The 25956-nt window shown below is 37.0% G+C and overlaps 2 protein-coding genes across 2 annotated transcripts in view; one reads left to right on the top strand and one right to left on the bottom strand.

The window, feature by feature from the left end:
- Positions 1–12944, bottom strand: part of Vamp7 (Vesicle-associated membrane protein 7) — a 29414-nt gene extending 16470 nt beyond the window's left edge. The window contains exons 1-4 of the mRNA XM_067100006.1: positions 12784–12944; positions 10890–11098; positions 10114–10233; positions 8158–8266 (exon numbers count right to left, since the gene is read on the bottom strand). Of these exons, the coding sequence (XP_066956107.1) occupies positions 8158–8266; positions 10114–10233; positions 10890–11096 (436 nt within the window). The 5' untranslated portion in view covers positions 11097–11098; positions 12784–12944. The remainder of the gene's footprint in view (positions 1–8157; positions 8267–10113; positions 10234–10889; positions 11099–12783) is intronic.
- A 2345-nt stretch (positions 12945–15289) lies between these two features.
- Positions 15290–25956, top strand: part of LOC136838126 (dnaJ homolog subfamily C member 28) — a 12882-nt gene continuing 2215 nt past the window's right edge. The window contains exons 1-8 of the mRNA XM_067102983.1: positions 15290–15895; positions 16287–16400; positions 17878–18067; positions 18797–18845; positions 18892–18967; positions 21488–21696; positions 23815–23959; positions 25222–25359. Of these exons, the coding sequence (XP_066959084.1) occupies positions 16293–16400; positions 17878–18067; positions 18797–18845; positions 18892–18967; positions 21488–21696; positions 23815–23959; positions 25222–25359 (915 nt within the window). The 5' untranslated portion in view covers positions 15290–15895; positions 16287–16292. The remainder of the gene's footprint in view (positions 15896–16286; positions 16401–17877; positions 18068–18796; positions 18846–18891; positions 18968–21487; positions 21697–23814; positions 23960–25221; positions 25360–25956) is intronic.

Here is a 25956-nt window from a genome sequence, read left to right as displayed (position 1 = left end):
AATCTTACTTTTAACATAAGGTGCATTCATTTCTTTTAGACACTAAAAAATTCATTTTCCTAATTCTTTTGGTAGTAGGCCGAATCAGCTGATTCTGAGAATCATCTTATCACCAAAGGCAGGACAATTGTTTTTTTTATACACATTACGATGATAATATAACAATATAATAATACAGTATAAATACAGCTGTAATAGCCTATTTGATATTTGCAAATGGATACTATGAGTGTAACACCTGGGTTAGCCTAGGTCTAGAGTTCACACACAGCCTACACATTTTTATCTCGTGTATGGTAATCTTCTTCTTCTTCTTCTTCTTTTAACATGCTTTTTTCCCATTTTTATATGGGGTAAGCACGATGCCTACAATATGGTAACAACTGATAAGGAAGTTGCTGAATAAAAATACATTAATGGCCACAAAACCATGGTAGGCTGAGTATATAGTATAGGCTAGGCTACCAAATAGGTACAGATGGTACTGTATACCCTAGTGTAGGCTAAGCTAATTTCAAGTTACATTTTTTTCAAGAAACAACGGGGTTTTTGTAACCTAACCCCATTGTAAATGGGGGAAATACCTGTACCTATACACACAGTTTTAAGTTTTTATTATGCCTATACACATTTCATTAATCAGTTGCCCTGCTTCTGACCATGCATAACTGAATTATAGTAAAATGTAATAAATTTGTAATTTGTACATACCCCTTAATTTCAATATACATACAGTAGACATAACTCTAGAATTCTGGAACATGAATGGCAGCATCTTCTACTTACACTAACAACTCTGGCAAACTATACTTCAATTTGTAACAAAATAATTTTTAATGCATATATGGAAAGAAATACTGTAATCACAATTTATAATCAAAATTCATATTACCATATGTGGAAGCAGACTTACCAATATTCTTAACTAAAATGTCTTTCACATCACTAACTTCTCCCCTTGTAGTCTTGAAACTTTATCAATGTCCCTGGACTCTGTGAAATGTTTCATCTGAGTTGCACTAGAACCTATAAAAAGAGACACATTAAGAAAAGCATGATAAAAAAATATGATGAAAATTAATATAATACACAAAAACAAATCAATGCTTGACATTATGAAACTGAACTAGCCAACCATCAAGCTAAATTATAATTTTTTTACATAAAACTAATTTTTTATACAAATTTATTACTTTATAATACTCTAATCTGAAGAAGGTGAATCCTATTTTTCCATTTTTTTTAGTATGCATCCATTTCCCCTAGCATTCATAATGGTATTACAAGTCATCATCTATGTGGTCTAAAACTAGCTGCAATCAGAGGGGTAGGAAAAGGATTTTGACAAGGAAAAATCTATTTCTGGAGAAGGCCGTGTCACGGTGAAATAGTCCATTCAGCACTTATTTGATAATTCCGTTGCTGAATGCCAGCTAAATGAAGTATGCTGGAGTTACTACCCCCCCAGGCAAACTCCACTAGATGGGTGTGTATGGAAAAGGTGAACTCACAAAAAACACGGAACCAACCTCTGCTCAGGAATTCCCAATGTCAAAAGTCCCAACAGAGAGGTGCGATACAGGCCCATGCACTACTGTGGACTGTATACAAAACACTTACTGCTTAGCATTCATGTACCTACCTCACTAGATGAGTTTAACAAGGGAGAGAATGAAAAACAGGGTGGGTCACCCGGGTGACAGGCCCTCTCAATGATTTTCACTTTGACAAAATCCTTTTTCTGGATCCAGTGGCTATATAACAGAGAAATAAACATCATTCTTATGCTATTAAAGACTTAAATAGAAACATTGAAAACTAGAAATTCTACCCTGAACATAAGTAAGGTCCTCTAAGTTCATGTAATGAAAATAATGTAAAGTGGTCACCGTCTAAGATCATGAGCTGAACAGCACCTGAATGAAGCTTGTATTAGAAAATACTTCCTGCCTAGCGGACAATGACAGTGCCCCCTTTTTAAGGGAGAGGACCTGACAAAATTGCGAGGTCCTGTCTAAAAAAGCCTGCAAGAAGAAAACTGGACACAGAAACAGACAGCAGCAAAGGAGTACTTTCAAGGTGACCACGAAAATGAGGACACTTCAATTGTAGAGAAAGTTGGGGTGAGAAATTCACAACACTACCCCTGATGAGGAAACCAAACTGATTGGTTCCACCAGACAAACCAAGCCTTTGATTAGTTTCCGCCAGACAAGACGAACAGTACAGGAAAAATAACGCACAAAGCTAAGCTGATTAAAAATTTTAAGGACTTCCTTAACAAGGAAAACCAAGCAGATGATTGTTGGTTACGAAGCTAACTCGTGTACATTACTCAAAGACCAGGAAACCGAATGTGAGATGAATTGCTGTTCTTAGACGAACCTGTGAACCTTAGGGATGAAAGTTAAGGGCCTGTAGTCTGGTTCAACAAAACACTTTGCTTTCGAGGCCAATGTGGCATAGCATCAGTACTGTAACCAAAAAACTATGTAGAAGAGTGCTAGTTGCCAACTGCAGAACCATACTGCAGTAAGTAGGATCCCTTAACTGATTTCAGGAAAACAGAAATAAACAGGACCAATATCAGTTTCCTCCCTAAGCATAAGATTCACAAAGACACAAGCCAGGACATCCAGAGTTTGAGTGGAGGTTAGCGCAGGCTGAGTTATACCAGGCGGGACAGCTTGATAGTTTGTGGCTGAATTGGGTTTACCGTGACCTGCTGGGCCGAAGGTCACGAACTACCTGAATGACCAGCTCCGCCTAAGGACTATTCCGACACCAGGGGAGGCCCTGGATAGGAAAAAGCGTGACCTTTTGGACCCTCTGAGAGAGATTGGTAGACAGAAACACCTGCGTCTGTTGGTTATGGAGAAGAATGAACCACCAACACAGGCAGAAGCAATTCGGGGTCCAAAACCACTTGTTCACGCCCAGCGCACTGTGCTGTTTTGTTCAGAACCAGCCTAGGAAACCTCTTGAGAAGAAGTTTTCCAAGAACAAGAAGACATCCGCCTCAAGCGTTGAAGTATGGAACTGCGAACGTGACGACTAAGTACATAATACTTCATTGAGCCAAAATTATCCCTCACCCCGCCCAGAGGTGGCGGTGGCGGAATACTGGGCGGAGAAAGCGCAGAGGAACTGACGATGGCGCGACGGTTATGCGAGGCGGACCACTATTCAAGCAGGGAGGAATCAAGGGCAAGGCTCACCGCGCGGTCATAAACTCCAGCGACTGGAAGGAGAACTTCGTCACTAAAACGAAACTACGGAAGAAAAACCAGGACCTTTTCTTGAGCGCGAGGAGGTATGCTTGAGATGATGAAATGATAAGATGCCTTGTTATCTCTTTCCACTTCCACTGGATTCATAACTACGGAAGGGTTGCCCTCACAGAATCCAGGTGGGTTCTTCCTAGTTGCCAGAAGCCCAAAGACTCTGAAGCCGATTATAATGACCAGGGCCCTCAGGCAATTCCCAGCTGGGTGCCCAAATGGAGCGAGCAACTAGATGTGCGGCAGCATAGCCTCCTAATGCGAGCTGTTGAACTACGGTATTGTTCAGAAGCTAACAAGAACTCTGGAGCCGTGAGGAGGGCATGAACCTGAGAGAGTCGCCTGCTCCCGGTCACGAATCCCAGAAGGGATAGACCACCCAACCAAGATGTGAAGGAAGCATCGGAAAGGTCTATAGAAGTGGATTCAAAATCTGGCGCAGTAGGATCGAACCCACAAGACTGTAAGCAACGAGACTTGCGCAGAATAGAAAACAAACAGGACATGGAAAAATTTTTTCCAGTGAAGAACTTCCTAGGCAGACTGAAAAAACCCACGACAGGCCATTCTGAGACCCCAAGAACTCTGGCAGGAGGTTGACAGACCTGATTGGGGAACAACAGTCACTTTCCCCGGGCTATTAACTATACTCTGGGCCAGAACTGAAAGTTCCAGTGGCGAAAATGGTGGCCTCCCCACCCATATGAGAAATACTGGGAGGAGGCTTGATTGCCTCCCGTGAAGCGAATGCCTTCCCAAATTCTAGGAGAGAGTAGGATGCATCCTGCTCCTATGATAACCCTGAGGGTCAGGTCTCTGGCCAAATGTCATAGTGAAAATTCTTTCCTTAACAGGTTTTGGTATGAAGCAAAGAAAACTCCAGCGAGCACGACGGGAGGCAGAGACACAGAGCGATACAAGGGCTCTGATGGTGGCTAATTCGCACACACCGAGGTGGAGGCTGGGGTGAGCCCCACGGCTGTCTGGGGCAGGGCCGCAGGCGCCTGCACACCGCCTGAACAGAGGGCTCTTGAACTTCATGAACTTCTTGCCGGACTTGGGACAGGTCGGCAAGATCAGACCGTTCTGCTCGTAGGGTGAGCACCCATGAAACGGGAGGCTCTGGGTAACAATAGTAGCCCAAGGCGGACCGTAACAACGCCCACCTGGGGAAAGGATGAATGCCTCAGCGATACATTTTCAAAACAAGCCTGACTGATAAGAGGGCTACATTCGGAGCACAAAGGGGTAAAGCAAGCTCCCAAAGAAACACGGTAGACCCCACGGCTGGCGTGAACTGGAATTTTAGCCTGCCACTCCATTTTAGGGAGTCCTCAGGAACAGTGTGTCAGCCCACAGCTGAGGCTCACTTATGGAACCAGACAGATGCCATGCTCTGGTTCACGACGGTCTGGTGAAGCCCCGGATGAAGATCTGAGGCCCGGGAAGGAAAAATGCCCTTCCACCAGCCTCAGGTAATGCTTACACACCCCGACAGGAGGGCCTTCATGCTGGAAACGCACGAGAAGGCACCAGATTCCCCACAGACTGGGGAAAGGTGGAGATGTCGAAGACGATAAATTCGGGCGAACGGGACTTAACAGGTGATCCATTGACAATGAGTCTTGAGATTGATCTCTTGGGATTCCAGCTCCTCAGGAAAGGGAAGGCATGGACCATAAGCGTGAATAGTTAGTTTAATAGGAGTTCGACAATGACCCTCATAGCGGAAATATATGAGGAGACCCGTAAAGAGTTGTCCAACAAAGGAAGGAGGGGTAACACGCCTTACTTTGCAGGCGATAATCACTAGAAGAGCAGGCCAAACTCATGTAGATGGCACCAGTTGGGGTCGGGCGATCATGAGGACGGTGGTCTTCTTAGTTTAAAAGGTGGTCTTTTGTTGCCCTTTACCTTAAGACAGTAGACCAGGAACAAGTGAAAAGGGATGATGAATCCCAAGAGAAAAGTTTGCCTCACTAATTCCGAGGAGCTAAGCGGAAGGTTTGTCTCAATTGTTCCCGCACCCTACTTATCGCTCCAGGCCAGTGTTCTGGTGTTCCGAGCGAGACAGAAGGCACATAGCGTCTTGAAAACTCTCCGTAAACAATTAACCCCAGGCGAAGGTTACGAGACTTTGCGGCCGGCCTCAGAGGGAGAGAATTGGGACCCCCCAGACACCGGAGGAACAACTCAATAGAAGTTATATAAGGCGATTTGGTGAAGGAAAAACCGATGGGTGTATCTGAAACCACCAATTGAGTCTCGCCGGAAGCGGAGTTTGGCGGAGAAATCGATGGCGTATGTAAAACCTACCGAAACCATCGAGAATCTCACTTGGGAGAGAGCTGACACCCGAAAGATTAACTAATAAGCCACAAGGCGGAGAAACCGATGGGTTTATAAACCTACGGTGGCGAATCGCCGAACGGAGTTGAAGAAGCGACGTGTCGCCACATAGGTGGGCTGACGGGTAAAACCAGCAGGTGTTGTGTATTCCAGTTCATCCTTGGTAGCCTGCTCGGAGAAACATAGCACTCGCCACCTGGTGCCAAGCGACTAATAAGCCAAAGAGGCGGCGTTGGCGTGATGATAAAGCTCTGATTCATCAAGTGGCCTGCTCGGAGAAACGCAGTACTTAACAACCTTCCGAGTCAAGAATAAATTACGCCAGGCGGAGTTTGGCGAGCGAAACCGACGAAGTATATATAAAACCTACGGGTTCATCAAAGCCTGCTCGAAACATAAGCGTGCTTCACCTTCGTGCCAAACTATAATCCAAAAAATCCAAAACAATCCACAATAGCGTATGCCTAGCCACAAGTCCAAGTCAAAACCAAAATCAAACCAATACTCAAGTGACAATCAAGTTTTATCCTAAACCAAGACGGAGGTACTGAAAACAAGTGTTGACAGTACCGCGACAGAGAAAAATCTGAATAGAAAATGGGAATGGTTCCTGATACCGCCTCCCAGCAGCGGAATGGGTACTAACCACCTGATCTCCCACGCGCGTGTGTCGAAGTTTTGAAATTCTGTCGGACTAACAGAGAATACAGCTATATATATATCTGACAGGTAAGTTTCATGAACAAAACACAGGTTGGAAATCACCTCTAGTGTTTAAACGCCAATTTAAAATCACCAAGCCCTGAAATTTTCTACAGTGGCTGTGGGGAGTGTCATTTCCACCTTAATTAACCATCATCCTTTATCCTTCCCCTACCCCCGCCCGCCTGCCTCATTTACTTCTCTGCTTGCCCTTCTGGTTGATCATGCCTCACTGCCTTGCTCCTCATATTGATATTATTATTGTCTTTGTTATAATTGGAAACTGTAATTTGACATGTTATGATTCTGGATTGTCTTTGGGGTACTGGGTGGTTTTTATTTTGCTCCATGTACCATATATATATATATATTTTCCCATGTTGTAAATGTCTCTCTCTGTGTAGTAGCTATAAGGTTATATTTACTCTTTAGTCTAAGTATTTTTGAATATATATTCTGCCTTTCTAGTCTTAAGTATTTTTGATGTATTTCCCTGCCATGTTGTTGGCTATATTGACTTCTACTCTAATTTTAAGGTTGTTTACTGTACTTTTCGAATTAATATTCACTTTTTCATATGAGAGATATCCTTATTAAAACCATTTTCATAACTTGTGTTTTTCTTCAGGTTACCTTGTTTCCTCGTAGTTGGCAGTCTTGGCATGATTCTCTATCACTATTTCACTGGCTGACACGGGCTGGACTCTCAAAGGGATTTTGACAAAGGAAAAATCTATTTCTGAGAAGGCCCCGTGTCACCCGGGTGACCCTCCCAGAAGTGGCTTCTGCTCCCCGCTACTTGCACATGCCAAGCCTGGGGATGGTGCTAGCCTGGAATGAAGTAGGTGGCGCTGGTGTCGCCCGGTCTGGCGGGCGTCTCTGTGTGGGAGCTGTAACGGCTCACCGCTCTCTTCCGGGGTTTTAACATAGGGATATCGCTCGAGTGTAGCTCCGTGGTTGTGATCCTTTCACTCACCCTTGGTTATACCGACGCCTTCCTTGGAGAAGACGCGATCTGGGGGGTAGTAACCCCAGCATTCCTGAAAGCTCGTTTTTCTCTGGTATATCTAGCAATTTATACCTAGAAATTCGTGCATGAATGGAATTTCACCGGGTGACACGGGCCTTCTTCTGAAATAGATTTTTCCTTTGTCAAAAATCCCTTTATCTCGTATGGTAATCTTCTCCTTCTTCTTCTAACATGCTTTTTCTCATTTTTTTGTATGGGGTAAGCACGATGCCTACAATATGGTAACAACTGATAAGGAAGTTGCTGAATAAAAATACATTAATGGCCACAAAACCATGGTAGGCTGCGGGTATATAGTGTAGGCTAGGCTACCATATGTGTACAGATTGTATTGTATACCCTAGTGTAGGCTAGGCTAATTTCAAGTTACGTTTTTTTCAAGAAACAAAGGGGTTTTTGTAACCTAACCCCATTGTAAATGGGGGAAATACCTGTACCTATACACACAGTTGTAAGTTTTTATTATGCCTATATGCATTTCATTAATCAGCTACCCTTGCTTCTGACCATGCATAACTGAATTACAGTAAATGTAATAAATTTGTAATTTGTACATACCCCTTAATTTCAATACACATACAGTAGACATAACTCTAGAATTCTGTAACATGAATGGCAGCATCTTCTACTTACACTAACAACACTGGCAAACTATACTTGAATTTGTAACAAAATAATTTTTAATACATATATGGAAAGAAATAACGGACTGTCCCACTCACCCAACAAAACTTATCTACTGTAATCACAATTTGTAATCAAAATTCATATTACCATATGTGGAAGCAGACTTACCAATATTCTTAACTAAAATGTCTTTCACATCACTAACTTCTCCTTGTAGTCTTGAAACTTTATCAATGTCCCTGGACTCTGTGAAATGTTTCATCTGAGTTGCTAGAACCTATAACAAGAGACACATTAAGAAAAGCATGATAAAAATATGATGAAAATTAATATAATACACAAAACAAATCAATGCTTTGACATTATGAAACTGAACTAGCCAACCATCAAAGCTAAATTATAATTTTTTTTACATAAAATTAATTTTTTGTATGCAAATTTATTACTTTATAATAATACTCTAATCTGCAGCACAAACAATCTCTAGACAAGTTCCAAAAGAAGGTGAATCCTATTTTCCCATTTTTTTGAGTATGCATCCATTTCCCCTAGCATTCATAATGGTATTACAAGTCATTTTGTGGTCTAAAGTAATGGATTTGTATGTGAAAAAAAATTAATTATTCAAATATTAAATATGTACAATCGAACCTCTTAAAACCGGCATTCTGTGGTCAGGAAAAATACTGTGGTTCGGCACTATTTTGAATCAGCCGCCATTAGTTCGTTGAGCAGCCACGAGGATGGCACCACATTGTTTACAACTTTTCTAAGAATCTGCAGAATATTATCGGTGACTTTCATCTCCTAAATTTAATATCTTCATAATTATCGCTATTAGTTTCTTCATCATTTATTTTGATTGCAGAGAGTAATGAGATGACAAAAATAAAGAATGAACTTTGGCGATCACTCAGTGCATTTGACATGTTGCTGTCAAAAAAGCAAACAAAACACAACTCCATCTATTGAGGAAAATGAGCTCTAAACATGTGCTAACTAAAGAGAAAGGATAGAACATCTTTTCTAGCATAGATAAAGATTTATGCTTGCACTTCTTATCTCTTGAATTATCTGATCTCATGGGTGGCATATTGAATTAGTAAATATACAGCTATATAAAAGAAATGATCAAGACCGTATCACCTACACACACTGCTGCTGTCAGCTGCTACAGCAACAGAATGTGTAAGTGGTAGTCTTGATTATATCTTTTATATAGCTGTATATTTACCCATTCAATATGCCACCCACGAGATCAAATGATGCTAGAGGTAAGAAGTGCAAGCATAAATCTTTATCTATGCTAGAAAAGGTTTTCTATCCTTCCCCTTTAGTTAGTGAATGTTTAGTGCTCATTTTCATCAATAGATGGCAGTGTGCTTTGTTTGCTTTTTTGATAGAGACATTCAAATGCACTGAGTGATCGCTGAAATTCATTCTTTATTTTTGTCATCTCATTAACCTCTACAATCAAAATAAATGACAAAGAAACTAATAGCGATAATTATGAAGATAGTAAATTTAGGAGATGAAAGTCACTGATAATCTTCTGCAGATTCTGAGAAAAGTTAAGTAGTTGACTTACAGTCAGGCTAACTCGGGAATGTGGGATAAATGTGTTATATAAAGTACACTATTTTCAAGATAATTATAAAGTATGAAGAAAGAGTCCAAAGATATAAAATATATGAGTTATAAAATGATAAAATGAAAATACATGAGTAATAAAATTATAAAAAGTGGTATCAGAACTTAGCTAAGTGGTAGGCTAAGTCGGCAACTGAGCTAGACTACATTTATATAGTGGCTTCATTTTTTAGGGGTGTGTTCTATATTCCCGGATTTTCTTTGGTCTGGCTGTGGCCTGGTCCCAAGGTTCCCGGATTTAAGAGGCTGGACTGTATAAAGACAAATCCATTATACTTTAAAACATCCTGAGTAGCTAGTTAGGCAGGGTGGATTCAGTGCCTAGAATATCCTAAGAGGTAGTAATATCCACTAAAATAACTCTTGGTGAACAATATCCATGAGTACATTTCAAAGTTTGGCCATTATATAAGCACTAAAAGTTGTTAAAGAATTACTTTAGGTTTATCAGGATTAGCCTACTTAACATCTTACCTGAGCAAACTCGCTGTTCATTGCATATGGAAGAGCAGTATGAGCCCGAGCACCATATGTAGCTTCAAATCGTAATTTAATGTCTTCTAGGTATAAGAATGCTCTTTGTCTTTCAAACTCCTGAAAATAATTCAACTATTAGAAATCCTGCATTGAACATTATTTCTCCACAAATCCTCAAAAACTTATTTGACTGTATTTCTAAGATTATCTCAAAATTACCAATATTCAAACACAAACATCAGGATGGATTATGACACCCTTTACCTCTAATTTGACATTCTAAGAACTTCCTTCTACACTTTAGTTCAACACTCTTCATTTTTCTTGTGGTTGTTCTATGACAACCATTATTCTTAGTTACTTATTTTTTTAACATTTTCCACCATATACCATTACTAATCCACTTTCTCTCTTTACACCACTATTTTCATCAGTCTTCCCCGTCCCCGCTCTTTCATACTACAGTTATTCTTTTTCTGTACTGTCTGAAACAGCTCTTCTTTTTCTGACTTTCATCTTTTCCCAAGCTAAAACCCTCCAAAACTCCTGGATATTACTTCAAACCTGATTTCTGACCATGGTCCTTTAAAGTACAGTAACATAAACTATTAAACTAAGACAGTTTTTCCTAATGTTAAACATTTCTTTCCGTCATTACTGATACTACTGATAAAACTTTGGGTAACTCTGACTGGAAATAACAGAATCTGATCAAAACCAAACATGTTACAAATTTATTAATCAAATTTATATTGCTCTTAATTCATACTTACATCATCTGTGATGCAGAGGTAGATGATTCCATCCTGGGCAACATAATGAAACAAGTAAGAAGCATGAGAATAAGTTAGTCGACCAGTTTCTCCAGGCTGAATCTTTGCTAAAATTTGCTCTGTAACCTCTGCAAAGTTTCCAGCACACGTTGCATAGCGGGACAGCACCGTTGTACCACGGGAAATCACAGTATACAAGAGAGGCATGTCTGTAATAAGAATTATTTTTAATCAACAATGCAAATATGGTAAAATGGTTGGAAGTAAATATCATCTATATTAAGAGGTGAAATTTTATCAAAACAATCTGATAATTTCAACTGAATTTTTACAATACACAAATAACAACCTTAAGATACATTAGTAAAAATGTGTTTCTTTGCAAATGTATACAATGAAAGTAAATATGCACTAATTGAAGCAATATACTTTCAGTATCAACTATAATTGATACCGGATAGCCTAAGTGAAGTAAGGAGGTATATGCTCAAATTAACCCTTTGGTACTCCTTACAGAATCTAGAACTTAGATGTAAGAAAACAGTTCTGGTTTACCAATTATAAGCTTAGCAATAATTATCTTTTATCACTCATTGTACATTTATTTTTAAAAATATAATTCTAGTTTTGGTCTCATTTCTTTCTTTTTTTAATTTTCTACAACTGACATCAAAATCTCAAGGAATGAAAATTGCATGACTTCAGCTGACATTATCAGAAATTCAAGAAACAAAAATTGCATGAGGCTATTTGAACCTCAGAGATTATGCAATTGTGTTTACACACTGAAAGAATACTTCCTTTAGTTCATTCATGTATATTTCCTAACTTCCCCTAGTTTTCAGCACTAGATATATTTGGTTAATAATGACAGCCTTATGTATAGAATTGCTGCTAGCAAGCAAGGACACTAACTTCATTAATTTTATATGCAAAAGCAATGGTAAGACAAATCTGTCCATATGATGGACTGCAATCCATTCTACAGAGAAATGCCTCTCTTAACTGAACAGAATTACTGGGATTGGGGTAAATGTGTGCCTTCTACCTACAACTTCCAACCACATGGTAGGGAATACAATGTGTGCAATGTTATGTTGGGATGAATTTCTGTATTTCACTTGAATGATTTATGGTGCTCTAAATAAAGTTAGGAAAGGGGGTCAGAGGAAGAACAAAGCACCCATTTCAGGTAGGGCCCGATGGTGCCACTAGTTAGGTTGGGGAAGGGGAGGTTAGGAGGCATCTCTGTAATTTATTATACTGTTTGGCCTAAGACCCTCTTAGCCAGGTTAGGCAGGGAGGGTCCACCATTCAGATAAGCCCTAGGGTATAAGCCTGTGCTCTAACAAAAAACTAAAGTCAGAAATACAGAAATCATATGGTAATAATATATGGTTCATGTACCAGGTGAGAAACTGAAGGATTACTTTGAATAGAAGCAGGGAAAACTAAGTTAAATTTTAATTTAAAATAAAAAAGACAAACCAGAACACATAGAAGAATATATCAAAATGTAAAAATAGGGAATGCCTTAAAAGCCCAACAACACGCATTCAATCACAGAGCTGAACTACAACAACGTAATGATAGGGAAAGCATTTTCGAAAAGAATTGCAATTGTGTCCATTCTGTCGGAGTCTATTATTTAACTCACAGTTCGTATGGAATTCATGTATTATGTTGATACCCAATCCAAGCTACCTATGCATTTATCAACTAGCCCAGATTAAGTCACAACATCCAAACAGGACAACTAAACTACGCTATACATCATCGCAAGTGACCTTGTCTTTCTAAGCCCAGGCAAGCCTACAAAGAACATGGTACAGGACTATTTCCCTTGCTAATAACATTGATCACCACCAAACTCAATCGACTTCAAGATATTTACCTTCTGAATTTTATAATCACAGTGTCTTGGACAACAAAAAACTACACTTAAGATATATATAAACTAAACTTGCACAACACAACATATGACGTTCAGATGGGTCTTTTGTTTACTTCATGAAGTCATCATATGTTTTATTGCGTACTTTGAACGCTAGTCTTGGCCTTGACTTCAACTTTATATTTTTGTTTTGTTCACATACCTTTACTGCATAGATAAACTTATACTACTCATATTAACATTAATATAATCATTATAACATTATAATTGCATAATAACATATAGATATTACTATACATTTAATCTGTCTTCTCATAATCCAGGAAAGGAAAGCAACATTGTTGGTCTATATAGTCACATGCGTCGACAGCCATTGGTCACTTGACAGAAGAGCTCAGCAAATAGTTAAGTTCATTTGAGGCGGGACATTTAAATAACTTTCCAGACAGCCCCGCTCCCTCCCCCATCTGTTCTTCAGTCACCATTGGCAACCAAAATCTCTCCTAAAAAGGATTTTGTCCATTATTTCTTTTCTAAGAAGGGTATTACTTGGGTTTCAAAATTCATAGCGCGTTTAAGATCTACGTCATATTGATGGAATGAAAAACAAATGTTGGCTAAGCAAAAGTCTCCTATTTACCAGGCATCAATCAAATATTTCATCATTTCGCTCTGTGGTTTAACTTTTTATTTACAGTAAAAGAAAAATTTTATTAAACATTGTGAGGAACTATGCTTATACCCCTCTTTCAAGCACCTTGTACACGGAATAATTATCATCCTAAAGATTCTTGAAAAAAGCCTTCCCAGATGCCAAAACATTATATTTATATATGTAACCTGGAGGTTGAGACACAAACTTTTCACACGAAGGCTCCGAGTCTGTATTTTGAATGTGATGCTGGCACATATGTAAGAGTAAATCAGAGCACGTTTTTAAGCACTTGAGAACCAGCGACTGTGAAGGGAAGGGAAAGCAACGATTACTTAACCTTGTATCTCCCTTTGCGTTTACCTGTGGGCAACCTCCCTAAGGTTTTTTTTGGGAGGGGGGCGGGGTTGGTGTAAATGGCGATACTGCACCCGTTGCCTTCTTTTTTAAACTAATATGTGAAGGAAATGAATATGGGGTTTCTGGCTCTTCTCAGTCTCAAGGCACAGTTTTGTTGTCTTTAAGGCTGTCCTCGCCACTCTTTGTGACAAAATTAAGAGAGGTTGCACAGGATCAGTGCCACTGTTTAAGTTAATAACATTAATTTGATAATAACATAATAGAGGAGGAAGGAACATGATTTCAAAATGAATGAGTTAAACATAGGAACTTTATTCTTTGCTGATAATGCCTTGGTGATAGCAGAAAGTATAGACGATGCAGATCACAATATACATCTTGTAACAGAAGCGGGGAAAAAGTGTAGATTAAAAGTAAACAAAGAAAAATTAAAATTATAATATAATATGAAAGACAAACCAGAACACATAGAAGAAATATATTCAAAAGAACATATTCCAAACTTTAAAAAAGTCCAAATAAAGTGTTCAGTCATAGAGAAGAGCTACAGTACAATAATGACAGGGAAAGTATTTCCGAAAGGTACTGACGTTGCGTATATTCTGCATGGTACTAATGTGATAAATGTGGCAGAATTAGAAATTGAAATGTCGCAAAGAATAAAAAATGGAGTATATAGGAAAATACTAAGTGCCACTAAAAGTACAGCTATTGTCATTCTAGGGGGAGAAATGGGAAGCTGCAATATACAGAGTAGCATACATAAGAAAAATATAATTAGGGACATAAAAGAAAAAGAATGGAAATGGCTGAAACTGATAATAAAGTATATTCAAGAGGTAGCTTGAATACAAGACAAATAAAAGATAGAACAATGATGGAAATGAGGTCCAAAACTAGACACTGGGATAATGGTAAATAGAGAAAAGAGTTGGAAAATAAAGTGAGTTAGAAATATAACAGAAAATGGAAAAGAGAAATTAAAGATTGGGTGAATATACAACACTTTTGCATAAGTCGTTTTTTAGAGCAAAAATTAATACATAAAAGTTGAATATAAAAAAAAAACAGACTCACAGGAAGAAGTGTTACCTGCAATTTATTTGAAAATACAGATTTAATTCATATTTTGTTATATAGTTATGAATACAGAAAAGAAAGAAGCGAAGTAGCTGAATTACTAAAAACCATATGTGAAGAGAACGCAGATGGAATAGGTTGAAAGTTTTTAATCGGTGTAGGTAAAACTGAAGAGGAAAGTGACCTCTTATACTATATAATCAGGAAAAGACAGGAGAAAATACAAGAAGGAAATCCTCCAAACTGGCAACTGAGGCGCCGTTGCAAAGGAAAAGTCACAGCCTAAACCTAACCTGACCCTTAACCTGGAAAGGGTAATCCTCAACTTGGAACTCAACCTGGTAAAAACCAAATTTGTCAAAGTAAATAATACGAATTGTACAGTTAAGATGTAAATCTTCTTCATTTAATGAATTGGGAACTTTTAATAGGAAAATATAAAGAAATCGTGAGATGTGTCATTACGTAATCATAGCTGCATTTGTAGTTGCTTAGGAAACGAGAACTAGATTAGACGGTAATGATTATACTTTCAAACCTTTAACTGACATTGAGGATGAAATATAGATTTCTGATGATTTTTATGTGATGCTGACGAATGACAACTAATTCCTTCGGAGATGTGTTTAAGCCAAGGATGGGGGACTACAGTGAGATATCTTTTTTTGAGTTCGGTATAGCCCCTAAAAATTAGTTACTACAATAGCTTATGTGAATCCGTTCTAACCTAATATTCCTATAATTTCACGTAACCGGGTGCCTGTACCTCCTGCTTCTTGACTGAACATAACCTGGGTTCCTGAGTCATACCAGTAAATAGGGCTTCACCCCTCTTGGTTGGTATAGCACTAAAAAGGGTCTTGGGGATGAAGAGATGTTTTATTCCTCAGCAACACTGATGGCATCTTTATTAGGCCTTTTCTATTTGAAGCTGAACATTTGGCCTTGGGAAGATACCCCATTTGGCATAATCTTTGCAAAGAAAACCAGGGAACAATTTCATGGACCTCAGAATGAGCTGTAAGTAGCCTAATGTGATGTGTGAAAAAATTAATTTAATTTTGGAAATTTAATCTTTTAAGAAAGTTTTCATATATATACGTCTCAGTCTGCAGAGCAAAGGATTAAGAGCTTTCAGTAGATGAGGTCGGGTCTCCCCTTAGCATTGGAAGGTTCACCAATTTTCAACTGACAGATCTGTATTGTTAGAAATATGAAATTTGTTTTAAATGATTTAAATTTTTGCAGATATTTAGCTTGTGAAAGAATTTATGCTCATTCATGGTTTAAGATAAATTTGATGAATAATCTGATACATAAATTGATGGAGCTACTGTACTGTACTACGTTGTAAATTTTGTATAGATATATGAGTACATGTAAAACTCTAATATTTATTTTTTTTAAATAGATCAGTATGCTTGCACTGAGAGGGAAACCGCTGGTGGTTCAGACAGCTCCTCTCAGGTATTATCAGTATTTGACAACGAGGAGGTCATTGCATTCAAACGTCAATCCATATGCAGTAAGGTTTTATGTCTTTTTTTTTACTTTTTGGAATGGTTTAATTTATAAGACATTGCTTGTATGTTGCTGCGAGTTATGTTGTTAATGCTGGAATCAGAAGAATTTTTCTTGAAATACTGATTAGATTAGAATTTGTATGCAAATACAAGAATGGAATGGTTACTTAAATGGTGTGGAAGAGGCATTAAAAAGGAATGGCCTAAACACCCAAGAAGCGACAGAGTCCATATAAAGTTACTGTGTAGGTGAATGATGTAATGTTTATGGGGTTCAGCATGCTTATGTTGAGTCCTTTGTGTAGGTGTGTATGAAATGGAGGTTTTCTGTATGGGTGTACATCCACATTTCAGCAGGTAACATCCACATTTCAGCAGGTAAAGTATGAATGTGGCAGTGATTACTGGCATGTCTTTTCTTGGGAGCCACCCACTGTTAGGAGAAACCATTTGATGTTGATAAAATAAATTAATTAAATGCTGTTCTAAGATCATGCATTTTTTACTAATAACAATAATCTTTATTTTCTGATGATATGGTATCAACCTAGTGTGTCTTTTGTGGCACCCTTTACATGGTACGAAAGGATTTTTTGGTTTCCATTTTCCAGCATCTTTGCTGTAATTTATATTTTTTTGTAATCCTTCAGACCAGTTAAAAGAAATCTAGAAATATGATGTAGAGGTCTGATTGAACTTCTGTATAATGATAATGATAATTGTACATGCAAAACAAACAGATAGTATATAAAAATAGAACATAAATGTTCAATCAAATGGCAGAATGGATAATATATGTTGGATTATGGTACTTCAGTTTATCCTTATCACTCATTGGTTCATGACCTCCTGCTGCCAGTGAGAGACCTATGATGTATCCTCTTTTGGGGGAAGGGTTAACAACTGGCCAGTCTCCTGAAAAATCATGTGTGCCGTGTTAATTTTAGCAATGACATATGTAGTTGGGGGTTAATTGACTGATGGGTCACAGCCAGGGTAAAAAAGAGAATGGGGTTAGCAACCTCCTCCCAAAGAGACTTGCTGAGAACCTGAAAGTTATCACCTTTAGAAGCCACTCATTTTAGGGAAAAACATTGCGTGGTAAGAAAAAGAATACTAACATGCAAGAAAGCTACTTGCACAGTTAAAAGTGTTGCAATGTGGCTACTTAATAATGGGGGTCATTCACTGAGAGGGGAAAAACGCTAGAAAATATGATTCTGTTTGAGACTAGAACACAATGAGGTAATGAATGCATCTAATGAAAGAAATTATGAAGCTTCCTTAGATGACCCTACATCGAGCAGTATTTAGCTATAAAAGTAAATGGGCAATTGTCTTCTATGGTGTATTTGTGTTTTTCATTTCATATGTATGCCAAAATTTCTGTAGTATTGAAATTTATCTGAATTTCTCATGAAGTCATTCAAATTTTCCTTTAAAATTTTGGTCTAATGATGTTTTGGTTTTACTCCACAGCAGTATTATGAGGCCTTGGGTGTGCCAGTTGGTAGTGATCAGGAAACAGTACGTAATGCGTTTATCAAGTTAGCGAAGAAGTATCACCCAGATAGTGGAAATAAACAAGCAGATGGTGCTAAGTTTCAAACGGTAATTTTTGTAATGCTGGTACTGTATTCATCTCATGAAGTACTGTGTGGAAAAATTGGCAATGCAACATTTGTTTTATGACAGACCCATTAATTTTCAATACTGTAGTCTCTTTGGTGTGCCATTGCAATCCTCTGATACTCTCCAAGAAGAATAATTCTACCTGGTCCCTCAGCTTCACTAGTTTTACTCCCTGACTTCATGATTCCTATGCTCATTTTCTTCATAATGAGTTATTTTTACCTAATTTCCAATTGACTTTCCTCACTTATGCCTTTGTACACAGAAATTAGCATTTGTATGTTCTGTCACTGCCTTGTAAATGCAATTCCAGTATCTGTAAGTACACCTGTTTCCTCTATGGAGTCACCTTGTTTGTTTTTTTCATGTGTTTTGTTAGATGTAGGTACTGTATTTTTTCAGCCTTTTTTTAATTATGATTCATTTATTTAAACCATATTTAAATCCTTTCTGTATTGAATATCGTAAACATGAATCTAGTTCCCATTCAGTGGCATTTTGGGTGAAGTTTCATAACTTTTTCAGCCTCCTTTAGGAAAAAGTTACAGGGATGGATGATTATAAAATATGAAAAACAAAAGCAAGGAGGTGGGGAGATTCTCCTAGAGCACATGGGCCCAGGGTGTACATGTATGAATGGTCACTCAATCCTTATTTATTTTGCTTCCAACAGGTACAGACATTTCTTCAAATGTTACAATAGATTGATGGAAAAAACTTTTGTTTTCAAGAGGTTATGTGTAAAAAAACAATGATTCTACTTGAGAAAATAATTGTCAAATCAAAAAATGTCAAGGAGAATTTGGTTTATATTAGGTGAGCAGAAAATGGAAAAACAAGATGCAAATAAAGTTTATATTATGAGCAGAAAATGAAAAACAAGATAGTAGAAGAATATGAGCAAGAGAAGGAAGAACATAAGGAATTTGATATAGAGGTAGGTAATGCAGATGTATGTGAACACAGAGATCATAAAATTATGTGCATGGCACACATGGTTATCAGTTTTGCATAAGCACAAATCACTTAGAAATACATGGTATGTGGTGTATAAAATTCAAGCATAGAATGAGATCCATGTGCAGTAGTTTCAAAGTTATATAACAGAGAAATTTGTGAGAAGCTCAGACACTGGATTCAGTTTTTATATTTGGCGTTTGAGGTTGAATAATGTCTAAGGTAGATTCCAGTGAATATTCATGTGATTTGCAACAAACTTATTAGTACATATAATTAGCCTACATTTGTGGTCATGATTAGTCCTAGATGCTTCACTCCTGGTTCAAAGAAAGTTTTCTGCTAACTGGCACTGCTGTGCTGTGCCTCATGGGTTCTGATGTTACATTTTGCAAAGAGGATCACTTTTCATGTGTAGCTTGATTATTTTTTCAGCTGCCTTTTGTATTTTCTGATTTCAGTGTCATGTCTCTTTCTCTTTAACCCTTCCCTGATGTCACATTGCATAATGCTTTTGTATTCCACTGTCAGCAGTTTCCACTGACCACTTTCAGATGGTGTGCTTGTTGGCACTTTTTCTAGGTATTGTATTCCTCTTTTTACTTTATTATTATTCAGTTTTTATGTTTTTATTTTTTTGAGTGGCTCCTTTTCATGTTTTACCCCTCACTCTCAAATGAGCTCACAAGAATGTACATTGTGTTAAGCATGCCCACCTGGTATCACATTACACCCCTTTTCTTTGATGCCATCTGTACTTTTCAGCCTAAGTATTTTTGTTTTTATTTGTCATCATGTTTGCCATGATCTTTGGTGTGTCAACTCTTAAGATCATTCCATATCAGAGCAACCATGTAAATGGCATCTTGAAATCTTAAAATTTCACAGGAGTTTGTGAATGGAGTGGGTTAAAAACTGTAAGTTTTGTGCTACCTGTTTTATTTTAGGTCACTACCTGAAGGATTGGAATGATAATTGTCTAGTGAAAAGACAACCTTGAAGGTAACAGGAAAACCCTCTTTCTTTAAGCTAGCCTCTGCTGCTGGCATGAATTATTAGTGTAACTATTAAGAAAAAAGCAGCTGTAGTCATCCAGTCATTCCTTTGTACATCTTATGATGTCAGATGTTGAAAATTTTTAATGCCTCTGAGTTGTTAAACTTGCGGCAGTGAACAATTTTATTTGTACTGGAAGCAGTTGCACCCACTAATAGTGTAACATAGTCTTTGGTCCACTTGAATCACTTACCAAGGGTTTTCTGTGTCCCAGCCAAAGTTCTTAAGGAATGCCCTTATAAAATAGGGTTGTGTCATTTGCATTAAAATTTGGTATGGCAACAAGTTTTGGCATTTTGATTGAATGCTTTCCTGAAGCCTTCAGCAAGTTCAGCATTGTGTGACTTGGATTTGCTGTTTATATATATTTGCTTGAATCCATGTTAGGGTTTATAAAGTTCCTCACCCACCCATCAAGAAAGGCACGTGCTTTCTCATTCTCTTTTCTCTTTAAATATCTTTGCTTTCTCTTTCAGCTGTGTTTATGCTGGAGTTCAGAGACATGAATGTTTATAGTTCTTTCTGTGTCTTGATTTAATAAGTGGTGGTGTTGATCTTGTATTCCTGCATCAAAACTATCCTATTAGTGCCAACCTCCAATATTTTCAATAATTCACTTTGTTTTCTTAGGGATTAGTTCTACTGTATTTTATCAGGGAGCATCTTCACTGCTTTATTAAAATTTTCACTTCTAAGAGGCCATTTTGATACAAAAAAATAGCTTGGCTCACACAGTGCATAAAAACATTGTGGTGATGACTCAGCTACCACTTGACACAACTGTGAATAGTAAAAACAAAGGCTTGTCACACCATACACTTGTTTTCAGATTATTGCCACTATATCTTCAATCATTGAAGATGAGAGCTAGCATATTAGCTTCTTAGAAAGGCATCTAATGCATCTCTCTTATATGCATGAGACTAGCTACTACATTTTGTGGGAGGAGCTAAGACTTTGCTCTGCAACATCACTCACCCGAGATGACCAAATGGTATTTTCTGAGGAGCCAAATGCAATTGACCAGGCAAAGGTGGCCTAATTTCATTATTCTGAACGGTTTGGAATTCATTCTGAATAAAAAGTTGTTTGAGATGGTTTCTTGAACCTACTGATCAATATTTTCCAGAAAGTCATCAGCCAAATAGTTGGACTTTTGCTTTATTTTAACCCACATCATTGATTACTGCAGTGACTTTAGAACTAGTGTAAAGCTGTAGGTTATTGAGGGCAAAGTATTAAAATTTTTAACTTGTTTTAAGACTTTCTTGCAGGAGATAATTTATGGTCTTAAGGACTGTTAATGTCATTTAAAGTAATTGGATACTTTTTCTGTGTTGTTTTTACTGTTTATGTTATGGTTTTCAATGTTTAGCAATTTATTTTGTTGATCTTAGGGAAATTTACAACTTTCTTTAATTTTGCTCCATAATGACATTTTCAGCACACAGCTCCTCAACACAGACAGTATTTAAGCTATGAAGGTATTGGAATTGGAACCCCAGCTCAGCGTCAAAAGCAGTATACTCGATACCAGACTCGGAGAGCTGCTGAAAATGTCCTTGATTATAGAGTAAAAAAATATAACACATCCTATCCAGAAGCAGCATTAATTGCTAAAGATAGAGAAGCTGCCAAAAAGATACGCACCAGGTTAGTAAATAAAACTATTTTACTTTTTCCACATCCTGGATTATTTATTTATCATGCTTATGGTATGCTGCTAACTCTATAACCCCAAGATATAATGGACAAAATCTTTCTTGTGTAATTGTGAAGCCTTTCAAGACAGCACTGTAGCTAGATCATCCAGAGCAGACTGTAGGCGCTTTGTTTTTCTTCAACAAACCATTAAACCTAATATTTTACATAATGTAATCTCTTGGTGGCTACCATAGGTTGACCTATGCCTGAGAAAGAATTATCTGTGCTACCACCTTACTGCATTTATAAAGTCAACCCTAATGAAGTGTATTTGCTTACAGAGATTCCCAAACTAATTGCTTTGTTCAGGATTTCCATCATTTAATAGTTCAGTTAGTGAGTCATTCAAGCTTTGAGCCTTTAATTTCATTTCCTTATTCTCTTATATGATAGGCAAATCTAACAAAATCTTTAGTGTTAGGTAAAGGGTTTTTTTCTCCCTTTCAGTGTGGTAATTAGCCAAAGAGAACTTCTTATAAGGAGAGTGCAGCTTCAATTCAGCTAACACTAGTTTTCCATTGCTTTTTTCCATTGCTTTTTTAGGTCAAGTTTTTCTGAATAGGTTTCTAACTTTATTTTTAGGTTGTGAACTTTCCTTACTCCCTTGTTACTTCATATTTGCTGTAAGTGTTAACAATGAGGTCACATTTACTTATTGTCATTATTTTTCTCTTTGTATATAGTCCTGTATTCGTATGTCTCTTAGTCAAGTAACTTACTGTTCATACTCTTCATAATTTTGCTCTTTTCTATTTTTTATTTTTTCACATTTACTTTTCCCTTCAATTCACAATTTGTCAACATTGGTCGTAAATGGTTTTTCCCATTATGTATAATTTTTAACCTATTTCATACATACATTTGTCTTTGTACTTGTGTTCTCACTTCTCATCTTTGCTTCATTTACCAAAAGGTATAGGTGTCAAGGCTTGCACTGTAAGCCATTTCTTGTAAATATCTCTAGGCTTGACAAGGACACACATCAACTGCGACATACAGTCCTAAAAAATATTACCTTATATACACATATTATTTTCCAGCTTTGGCTCAAAAGCAATAGGTCTTGATTCAGATTCTGCATCATACTTAGAGAGAAATATCCAGATTTAAACTTAATTCACTAGCTGAAGTTGCTTACTTGACATAGAAAACAAATTTAATACCAAGTGTATAAAAACATTGCACTTGAATATTTGCAGTTATTTACTAATAATAGCAATATTCCATATCACACATTATTACAGTAGTTCAAGGTAACACTTTAATACTGTAGATAATATTTCAGAAGGTAATCTAATAGACTAAGCAAAATATCTTGTAGCAGTTAATGATCTCTTGCTTAAAGGAAGCATGCTTCATAAGCATGCTTTGAGCTCTGTATATAAAAATCCTTGATTTACAAAGATATCAAGTATATTAATAAAATAAGGATACTAAACTAAAACTGAGCCACCAGTAACACCCATTTTTAGGCATACTCATATATGTACATACCTAACTTGGAAACCCACATTGCCTATGTAAGGGCTGAAGTTGAAGAATCTTTAGTATAATTAAACAAATTATCATACAATTTAAGATTCTAATAGGTCAAGTCTGGTATTTGATAAAGTTACTGTTGTATAAGAAGTAAATTAAAATATGCCAGTTCCAAGCTCTGGATAGAGAGATGTCTGGGTATTTTACTGTTGGAATTCTTGTAGGTTGTTAATCTATTTATTTAGAACTTTTAAATTTGAAAACAATTATTTTTTAAAACAGAAAAATTGCTCTCCTCCGGGGTAAGTCAGTGTCACTTATTAATTACCACTGATACTTTGAAAGGTCCTCATTATATGCTTTTAGCAGTTTTAAATTTAGTTATGTAGCTAAATCTTGTAGAATACCGTTAATGCTGTGTAGTTAAGTTTCCCTTATGAATCAGCCACCCATGGAGGTGTTATTAGTTGTAAAACAGGTAAAAAATTAACTTTTGTTATTGTTGGAGTGAAGTGAAAGTAATTTTGAAGCTTCATGTTAATGTCTGTTATCATTATCTGTATTGGTTACATTGGCATTGTTTTACAGATATGGCATTGATCGTATTGTGGAGGATATCATCCAGGAAGCAATTGCAAAAGGGGATTTTGATAATCTTTCTAATGCAGGGAAACCCTTAAAAAATCAAAATCATAATCCCTATGTTGATACAGTTACTCATAAGTTGAATGAGGTATGTGTATACACTCTTAAGTTATTTCTTTGTATATTTTTTGTTATCTTTTCCAAGAAACCTCTGGTAGGGAGTAAATGTAACATTCGAGGCAGTTCATGTCTTGTCTAGTAAAATAGATAAAAGCCACATCTTTTATGGGAGGTTTTGAATATGTCTGCCCATAATTGGCAGTTTTTGTCAAGGTGTTACAACCTGGTTTATGAGGCCGACCTTATGGGAAATGAAAAGATGTTGCTTTTTGTATTGCTTGTTTTGTTTACTATTCATGTGCATATCAAGTGTGGTATATGTAGTGGAGCAGCTTGCAGGGGGCCGGTTTCTCAGGTGTAGGTATTATTACTGTCTCTGCGAGATGTTATACGTATTATGATTACTGTGTTAAATGCGAGAGAAAGAGATAGAGGAGGGCTTTTGAATCAAGAATGCATTGAAAGAATGAAAGAGAAAGACAGAAAATATTAATTAGAAACCTGCTTGAAGCCATTGTATCATTTTTTATTTGATCATTCAAATGCTTGTATCAACACTTGGAGGAGAGGTAGAGCATAAAAGGATGATAAATTGTAAAATGTCATGAAAATGTCTTTTGCCCCATTTTCCTTTTATTGTACTTTATTCCCTCATACACTTGCTTTGTATTACCTGCCTCCTTCCTTTGTCTTTCAGTCACAACACGATTCATAAAATTAGAGGGTGCTCTTTAAAGCAACAGAGGTAAATCTCAGGTAATCATCTTCCCAATTTCTCGCTCTTGTATATGCATTGCTACTGGCTGAATGCCATTGTTTTTAAGAGGGACTAACAGTGTGTAGATGCTTTCATGAGCACAATATGTGGTAAATTAAAAAAAATAAGTGTATGACAAAATTAATTCGTTTTTAGATTACTTATTTCTTTGAGGACTGAGTCACATGAGGAGTTTACAGATGAAACATAAAGTATACCGTGATATGAGTGAAAATAAAAAAAAAAATAATGGTAAAAATTGTTTAACAATATACAGTATGTTGTAATACTCCAGTTGGGTCTGAAAGTTATAAAAATCGTAATTGCTACATTTTTTATAATAGTACTGTAGTGGTATGTTCATCGGCCAGAATTTCTTTTAAAATTTAAATACAGGCATAGAACTGTATATGAAATATGAAAATTTAAGTAAATTTTTAATTGATAAATTTAGGACTTAAAACACCTGTGAGTGTGCAGGGCTTTTGATGCAGTTCTTTCCAGTGATTTTTTGTTTATTAATTTCTTCTCAGGTTCTAATTAACAATGGATATGCCCCAGAGTGGATTATGCTAGAAAAGGAAATCAGGGATGACCGAACTCGAATACGTCAATTGTTACTTAAAGAAAGAGGGAAGCTCGGCCCTTTACCACTAACAGCGGAGGAGGAGGTAACTATTTCATTTCAATCTGGAAGTGGGCTTAGAAGTTACAGACCTGGGTAAAATTTATACAGAAAGTTTAGGTTCAATTAATTTAGATTGATTTAACAATTTATGATGTAACTTGAATGAATGTACAGTTTTTGGGAGAAATAAAGCCATCTACTTTGTCCAGTTTATCTTAGTGAATCTCAGTTTATGAAAAGCTTACTGTAACTGTCGTAATGACCATTAATTATTTATTACTCCTCACTTCTTAACTTTGGAAGTTAAGAAGTTAACTAAACATAATGCACATGTGGTAGGTGATTTTTCATTTTCAGGTCAATCTGAATACTTGCCAGCGGAAATAACATTTTCCTGTAGCTTGCTTTATATTGTGGTATTATAAAATGTGGTAGGTTTTTGTTCAAAAATGAAAATGTTAAAGGAAAAATTTCCAATAGCTATTGATCTTTTGATCATGAATTACCAAGAATCTCTCCATTTTTTGGCAAATTCACATCTGTTAAAACATTTATTGGGCCATGAAAAATATATCAAAACTACTGTATATTATTTACCATTATTTTTAGTTGGGAAAATGCATCTTATCTTTATTTACTT

Source organism: Macrobrachium rosenbergii, chromosome 4, assembly GCF_040412425.1.
Source record: "Macrobrachium rosenbergii isolate ZJJX-2024 chromosome 4, ASM4041242v1, whole genome shotgun sequence".
NCBI classification, from domain to species: Eukaryota; Metazoa; Arthropoda; class Malacostraca; order Decapoda; family Palaemonidae; genus Macrobrachium; species Macrobrachium rosenbergii.
The sequence above is the reverse complement of the archived record's forward strand: the minus strand, read 5'-3'. Positions and strand labels throughout refer to the sequence as shown.